This window comes from Gymnoscopelus braueri, assembly GCF_963280865.1.
Source record: "Gymnoscopelus braueri genome assembly, chromosome: 10".
In the NCBI taxonomy this organism is placed as follows: Eukaryota; Metazoa; Chordata; class Actinopteri; order Myctophiformes; family Myctophidae; genus Gymnoscopelus; species Gymnoscopelus braueri.
Window position 1 is genome coordinate 42,972,444 of NC_137611.1, and position 8,312 is coordinate 42,980,755.

At 42.4% G+C, this 8,312-nt stretch overlaps 1 protein-coding gene across 1 annotated transcript; it reads right to left on the reverse strand.

Moving 5' to 3' along the window:
- Positions 1–5,950: 5,950 nt before the first annotated feature.
- Positions 5,951–6,796, reverse strand: LOC308093578 (beta-1,3-galactosyltransferase 2-like; the record flags this gene model as incomplete). Its single annotated transcript, XM_080439910.1, has 1 exon — positions 5,951–6,796. The coding sequence occupies one exon, from the start codon at positions 6,794–6,796 to the stop codon at positions 5,951–5,953; it is 846 nt and encodes a 281-aa protein (XP_080296036.1).
- Between the last annotated feature and the right edge of the window lie 1,516 nt (positions 6,797–8,312).

Sequence of the window (8,312 nt, forward strand, 5' to 3'; positions counted from 1 at the left end):
ACCAACATTCAGGTCACACACCCCTCCGGGAGGGAGGGGGACGCGGGCAGGCAGGCAGACAACCATGGGGTCCGTGGCCGTGGGCACCAGCCGACCGTCTGTGGCGGTTTGAATTCATCGGAACACATTTTTTTTGATCAATGTTCAGGTTCTAAAATGAACTGTGCTCGCATCATGATTTCGGTGGAGAGATAGCGCCTCCCACAGGCCACTGGGTGCATTGTAGCCTAAGTGCATTCTCTGTGTCTTTTTAGCCCGCTGGTGATCAGTGTTGCCATGTCCGCTTATTATAAGCGACTTTGGGCTTGTTTTTCTGTAATGTTGCTTGTAAATATTGGTAGTTTTCGGGTTGCAATTTTTGGGGCTTATTTCTAAACTAAGTGTAGTTGCTTATTTAGGCTATTCTTTTGGTTCTCAAATATTTTCATACATGTTTTGTGCACAAGGAGCATTTGTTTTGTTAGAATGTTTCAGAAATATTCCACATTTTATTGCAAGAGTTTTTGAAAATAGCAGTTCTAAGCTTGTAGATCTGCTATTTTCAAATAGCCGATGCATATTTAATGTGTGGCTTGTTTTCCTAGACCTGGTTGCTTATTTCTCTCACAAAACCTGGCGACACTGATTACACGGTGCGGTCGGCTATCTATCTGTTATTCGGTGCAGCGACTAGCGAGAGAGAAGTGCTTGTTACGGGGGAGTGGACTGACTTCTATTGTTTAATGTATAAACTGAAATTACTAGACTAACATAACAATTATGACATGAATAAGTCATTTATTTTGTGTCTTTTGCTCTCTCTCTCTGCATCGTGCCTTTATATTTCTCTGTAGGTCTCTTTCTCTCTCTTTTTAAAGTGCATTACCGCCCGCCTAGCCCGTCGGGTCCTTTGTCCCTCATCAGGGACTCCAGTAGCGTGTTGCTGGCTGCCAGGATATTGCTGCATTCATCCAGTGGTGGAAAAAGTACTCAAATGTTTTACTTAAGTAAAAGTATCAATACCGCAATGTAGAAATTATTGGTATAATAATGGTAAAGTATTGGGGCCTACCAAAAGTAGAAAGTACTCATTATGCAGAAGGTCCCATTTCACAAGTTTTCAAATGGGTAAAAAATATTTTGAAATTAGCAGATCTACAAGCTCACAATGCGTCACAGTTTTCGAATAATTGTAGTGGAGTAAAAGTACAATATTTGCCTCTGAGATGTAGTGGAGTAGAAGTAAAAAGTACTGACAATTGGAAATACTCCAGCAAGTAAAAATACCTCAAAATTGTACTTAAGTACAGTACTTGAGTAAATGCACTTAGTTACTTTCCACCACTGCATTCAGCTCATGGTGTGTGGATGGACGAACCCAGACAAGGCACCCCTTCACACTGCTAATTCATCTGTCTGCCACCACCGCCCCACGACTCCAGTCACAGCCACACATCCCCAGCCATCCCCACTCACTCCCCTATAACCTCCCAGCCCACTATACCCCACACCCTAACCACCCAACTCAGCTAGCCCATAGGCAGTGGTGGAAAGTAATTAAGTACATGTGCTGTACTTAAGTACCATTTTGAGGTATTTGTACTTTACTTGAGTATTTCCAATACTTCTACTTCTACCCCACTACATCTCAGAGGGAAAATATTGTACTTTTACTCCACTACAATTATTTGAAAACTTTAGTTACTAATTACTTTTCAGATAAAAAATATGATATTATGAAACATACATTAACCACATTTAGCCCTATTTAATACATAGGCTATTTGAAAATAGCCGATCTAGAAGCTCACAGTTGTGAGCTTGTAGATCTGCTATTTTCAAATATTTTTGCACTTTTACTTTTGGTACTTTAAGTATATTTAGATGCCAATACTTTCGTACTTTTACTCAAGTCAATTTTGAATTCTGGACTTTTACTTGTAACAGAGTATTTCTATTTAGCAGTATTGGTACTTTTACTTAAGTAAAGAATTTGAGTACTTTTTCCACCACTGACTGCCCATAGGCCATGCACTCCTAAACCCCCCCTAACTCAGACCACAGTGACAGACTCGCACCCCTAACCTCCCAAACTCAACCCACAGCTCTACACATGTGGCTCTCAAACGTTTAACCACAAGACTGAAGCAAACTGGACCTGAGGAGCTGGCGCCGTGCTTGGACCGCTTTCTTTCGGTGTATAACTTCACACAAAATCTCTTTGCTAAAAAATGGCCGATCTACAAGCTGTCAATGTGCACGTTGTGAGCTTGCAGAGTGGCAGAATATGAATGGATGCTGGGGCATGTGGTTAATTTAAAGGACCTCCAGTTTGATGTGTATTACGCAGCGGGCCCCTCATAACCATTGCGAGTCCGCTTGGTTCCATTTGTAGCCTACACTCTCGGGGTCACAGACCTGTAAGGGCCCATTTGGTTTCCAAATCCCTGTCTATCAATCATTTAGCTGGGGACCCCCTTGTACCCGCCTCAAGGACCCCTGGGGGTCCCCCCCCCCCCCCCCCGGGCCCAGACCCGACTTTGAATACTCCTACTCTAACATCCCTAACTCAACCTATACCTCCGAACACTTCCCCTGACTCCCCCCCCATGCCAAGCCCCGCTATATGCGTAATAACTCAAGAAAGACCCCCAACCCGACCCCTTCCTTCACATAACCCACACATCTTGGATATACCCCCACCCCCCCTAAAGCAGAGAACTTCACCCACCCAACTCTCTGTGGGTGCCCCCCCCCCCTCCTTCCTCCTTTTGTACCCCTGGCTTTGTGCACTAATTAACTACAGTTCAGTTCCCAGCAGGCTCTGGGTCAGCCTCCACTATAGAACCAGTGATGGACGGCTCCTAAACTACCCCACAAACTATATGAAACTAAAAAGGCAAGAAAAATACTAATAATATGATATTCAGCTTTGTGGCAGAATCAATGAAGTCATTGTTAGCGGGGGTCACACAAACTATAGCGCCGGTAGTGAAAAGGGAGAGAGAAGCTGTTTGGAATAAATCCTGGCACAGTTTGGACTCCAAGCGGGCGCTTTCGCTGTGTGGGACTTTTTCTAATTAATTGTTCAAGGTCTTTCACTGACAACAGCTGGCTTGTTTGTATCCTTATATAGGGTGTTTATGTACAGTGAATGAAGTGAACACACTAACAATGCGAGTTGGACCAAATTTATGCTATCAGCGAATAAAGTGTTAAGTCTTGCCTCTTGCGGCAAACCACACTCGCCTGGTGTCTAAAACAATATGGCTCACAAATAACTTGACTTCTTAATGCTCTTACGCAGGGACATCCTGATATCCTGTAAGCAGCCATTTCTCGGGCAAGAAGTTGTGCAGGAGTTTTGCTGATTATGTCTATTGACGTAAAAAAAAGAAACAAAAACAGTAATATGCATTTTGGCTTAATACATTAAAGGAGTAGTTCACCCAAAAAAATGACTTATTTTCTATCAATTGCACACCCTATGAAGCCTTGAATCCATGGATTCTTTTTAGTTTTTGTCGCATTCCTAAACTAATAATTTGATTCCCGTCTCCTACCAGCTAATGTATCCGGTAGGAGACACAAAGTAGATTATTTGTGTCTCCTTCCGGAAATACACACGGTCATCAAATTATTAGCTTAGGAATGCCACAAAAACTTGGGTGAACTCCTCCTTTAATCTTAAAAGCTTGTGATATAAGATATACAATTCCACATGTTATTTTGCTTACTTTTGCAATAACTGTTTATTTTTAACGTACAGTACATTCAGCAATTTAAACATGCGAGCTCTGTCAACTTTGTTTGCTGAGGGAGTGTTAGCTGGCGCCACTGACAACTTAATCTCAATTTAAACTTTATTGTCACAATCACAAGTTTGCAGGTGTAAAAGGTGGGTGAAATTCAGTTTTAGAGACATTTGCAGCAGATGTAAATAGCAGCAGATGTAGAATCACAGTCTCATGTGCAGGTGAGAGACACAACGCAGCAGCAGATATCAAATATTTAAAGTGTATTCATAAGTGATAGTGCCAGTGTGTTGAGCAGACAGCTGACATAGCCTAGTGCAGTTGTTCTCAAAGTGGGGTCCTGGGACCGGCAGGGGTCCTTGAAAGGGTTCCAGGGGGTCCCCAGCAAAATGATTGATAGTTAGGAACCAAATGGACCCTTAAACGTCTGTAACTCAGAGAATGTATAAATAGAACCAAATAGAACCTTATAGGTTTGTAACTCTGAGAGTGTACAAATGGAACCAAATGGACCCGAGTTATGGGGGTCCGTGGCGCTAATACATACCAAACTGGGGGTCTTTGAAATTAAAAAGTTTGAGAACCACTGTCTGGTGTAACCGCAGACGCTTCAGGAAGATTTTCTCAAGTTTTATTTTATTTTAGGTTTAACCTTCAAGCATATCTTATTTAACTATTTTCTATGTATGACACATAATGTGAAAGCTTTACAATCTGCACTTTACATAATCTGAAAAAAAAGAGAAAAAAGAGAAGAAAAGAGACCATGCCCTACTTGGGGACCAAAACACCAGCTGTTGTCACAATTCTCTTTGCCAACTGGAGTTTTGAGTGTGTGGAGGAATGGGTGTGCCATCATGACAGCAAACCAGTCCAATGTCCAATGGTGCATTCATATAGTGCCTTTATCCAAAGCGTTTTACAATGTGCATTACATTCACCCATTCACTCACCAACAGCGGAGGAAACCATGCAAGGCCTGCTCATCATGACAGATTCCAATAGTATACATATTTTAAATGGCTTAAATATACTATTCCGGATCTGACTAACAAGTTGCTTATTGTGAACACAATAGGCTACAAATTAATTAATATAAAAATGTATTTGGAAAAATAAGTTGTATTTTGTTGCCTAGCCCACCTAGGACCGGCCGGAAAACAAGCCCAATGTGGCTTATAATAATCAGACCAGGCAACACTGCAGACAGGGAGATAGGAGAGCGTTTATAGGATTGGGGATAATGGGTAGCGCAGTCTTCTCTTAAAGGTAATCAGTGATGAGCTGTGGATTTTTGACCTAGGGGGGCTCTATTTAATGACGTCCCGTGCATGCTCAGTGCTAGTTGAAATTCTGTAACCAACATGTGATTTTTAATGTAATCATATTTCTTATTATTTAGTTGCATTGTTAATTTGTTGTTTTTATTTTTGTTTCAATTGATTAATTATTTTATTTTCCTTTTAGTTTTATATAAAAGCCCTTATAAGTACTTCAAATAATCAGACAACTTGTCTTTACTTGAATAACTTAGTTACTTTTTTTTAAGACATCAGATCATATGAACAGTCATAAGAACTTCCAAAAACGGACAGGGATAACTTTGTGAGTGTCTGGTAGGCATCAGCTCTTGTTCTTGGGTCGTCTGCTAAGCGATTAACCCTTTCACACTCTGCAGTGCAGAGACTGTTGTCTCTTATTGTGAGAGGAATGTAAAACATTCAATTCAAGTCCATGGCTTTTCTCGAGTAGCCTAATGTTATGCAAAGCAGCCAGGTAGAGCAGTGGCAGTGGCGTACCCACTGTAGAGGCAGGACAGGCGGTCGCCTCCCCAACTAAGATCTCGCCTCCCCTAGAAAACCCAAATAACCCGAACATGTGTCATTGTGTGCTTAATAGTCAACATCCAAGCTTTGAACTGATTGGACCTTCCGTTCCAGCGATAATGGACAAAACATCTTGAAAACAGCCACTTTTGCCGGTTTTCGATCAACGATTTTCAATTGAGTTGAAATTATTTTTGGGGGGGCAAAATAAACTCTAGTCGTAAATCTGCCATTAGCGGCTTTGGCAACTTTGACCTAGAATAGGGCCCTATGAACTCAACCCCACGGTATGCATCACATAACCATATGGGAAGCGGTTATTGTCCAACCCTAGCTCTGGTCCATAGCGTTAGAGGAGTTCTCCCGCTATGGACAAGAGGTAGTCCAACCTTAGGCGTTGGTCGCAAGCTTGTCGCCCTGCATTTTGTTCCAGTACTGCAGCACCTCACTGGGATTAAACTTGTGGACTGTGACCATGTTGTTGTACTTGAATCTGGAGTAGGGCAATCCCCAGTGGTTGGGCGGAGGTGTGGGCTTGATCCCTAGCCTGGCCAGGCAGACTCCCACGTACACATCCTCAAAACGCAGGCGGGGAATGCTCAGAGAAGCTTGGTAGATTTCCGTCGCCATGTCTCCGGAGAACACATAACCCGGCCCGGAGCAGAAGGTAGGGTACATGTTGCTTGGGTACTCTTCTGGGGGCATGTAATACTTCTTCCTTTTGTCTGGGAATGGCCTATGGCCCCTCATGATCAAGCCTGTAATGTAGTTTGTCTTGGGTTTCAGTTCAGGTCTCAGCAGCTTGTGGATGAGGTAATTGGTGTTGACAAGCACGTCACTGTCAACTTTCATAACATAGCTGGCCCGTGGGCAATGCGTGGCCACCCAATTCATCCCCATCAGTACCTTAATAGTCAGGTTGTGGTACGTATCCAAAAAATCCTGCTGAAGGATATCGTGGTGCCTCTGGCTCTCAGACTCCAGGGTCTTCTGCTGTAGGCGTCCTAGCTCGCCTTCCTTCACCCCCAACAGGAACAGCCGGATGACTCCTAGGCCTGGAGCGAGGCCCTCATTGCCCCACGTCTTCCGTATGACATTCCGTGCCTCTACTTGATCAGCCTCGGTGAGTATCAGAAACACTAGGAATGGTGGTGGCTCTCCCTCTGGACATTTGGTTGGCTCATTAATGATGTAGGGGAACAGGGTGGTCACCTGGTTGGTCACTTGGCTTGGCATTACCTGAGAGAGTACTTTCTCCGCCAGCCCGAATGGCCGGAATCCCCACGAACGAGAGGAGACACAGAAGTGCAGCGCAGTGTTGATTTCGTCGACTAAAACTATGACGAAAAATGTCCGTCGACTACCTTTTTTCACTGACGAAAACCGAATAAAAAATAAATAAAAACTAAGCTATGATGACTAAAACTAAGACTAAATATATTGACAATTTCGTCAACAAATAAAAACTAGACTAAAATGTCAGTGAGGATCTAATGGAGAAGAGATCCAGTAGAACTAAAAGACAAGTCATTTTATGTTTGGTTGCGCTCGGGTGTCGCGCTCTGAAAACAGCCGATCTACAAGCCCACTGCGACGCGTTGTGAGCTTGTAGATCTGCTATTTTCAGCACGCAACCGAGTGTAAAATCAGTCATTACGACACCATCAAGGCACCGCCAACATACATTATAGTCGACTAAAACAACTGTAGATTTAAGTCGACTATAATCTTATGTTATTTAGTCGACTAAAACTAGACTAACAGTAAAACATTTCAGATGACTAAAATATGACTAAAACTAAATGGAATTTGATTCAAAAGACTATGACTAAAACTACATCTAAATATGCTGTCAAAATCAACACTGGTGCAGCGATGTGCTTACAGTAGTGGCGTCCCCTCCACTGCATGGCTTCTGGTGCAGTGGTGGAAAGTAACTAAGTACATTTACTTAAGTACTGTACTTAAGTAAAATGTTGAGGTATTTGTACTTTACTTGAGTATTTTCCAATTTCCAATACTTTTACTTCTACTCCACTACATCTCAGAGGCAAATATTGTACTTTTACTCCACTACATTTATTTGAAAACTTTAGTTACTAGTTACTTTGCAGATATAAATTATGATATTATGAAACATACATTAACCACTTTAGCCCTATTTTATACATAGGCTATTTGAAAATAGCCGATCTAAAAACCTCACAACGCGTCGCATCGCGACGCGTTGTGAGCTTGTAGATCTGCTATTTTCAAATATTTAGTACTTTCACTTTTGGTACTTTAAGTACACTTTGATGCCAGTACTTTTGTACTTTTACTCAAGTAAATTTTGAATTCTGGACTTTTACTTGTAACAGAGTATTTTTATATTGCAGGATTGGCACTTTTACTTAAGTAAAGAATTTGAGTACTTTTTCCACCACTGTTCTGGTGGCTGCCACTTGCACTGCAGTCACGCTGGTGAGAGATTATCTGCCCCGTGAACTTCAAAGGGATGTGGCTTCACGCCAAACAGCCGAAGCTGAGGTACGGATCCGAAAAGTATGGTAAGTAGAAAACACTATCAAAATCCTTAAAGATTCTGATTCTGGCTTCTCTCTGAGATGGCGGGTCTTTATATACAGTCTGACGCGTCCCCGATGATGTCATGATGAGTCAGCCAATCCATATCAAGCCCCCAGGACTGAGGACAAGTGTCCTGCTCTGCTACTGCAAGTTTGGGCCCAAAACATGAACAAGTGAAAAGGGT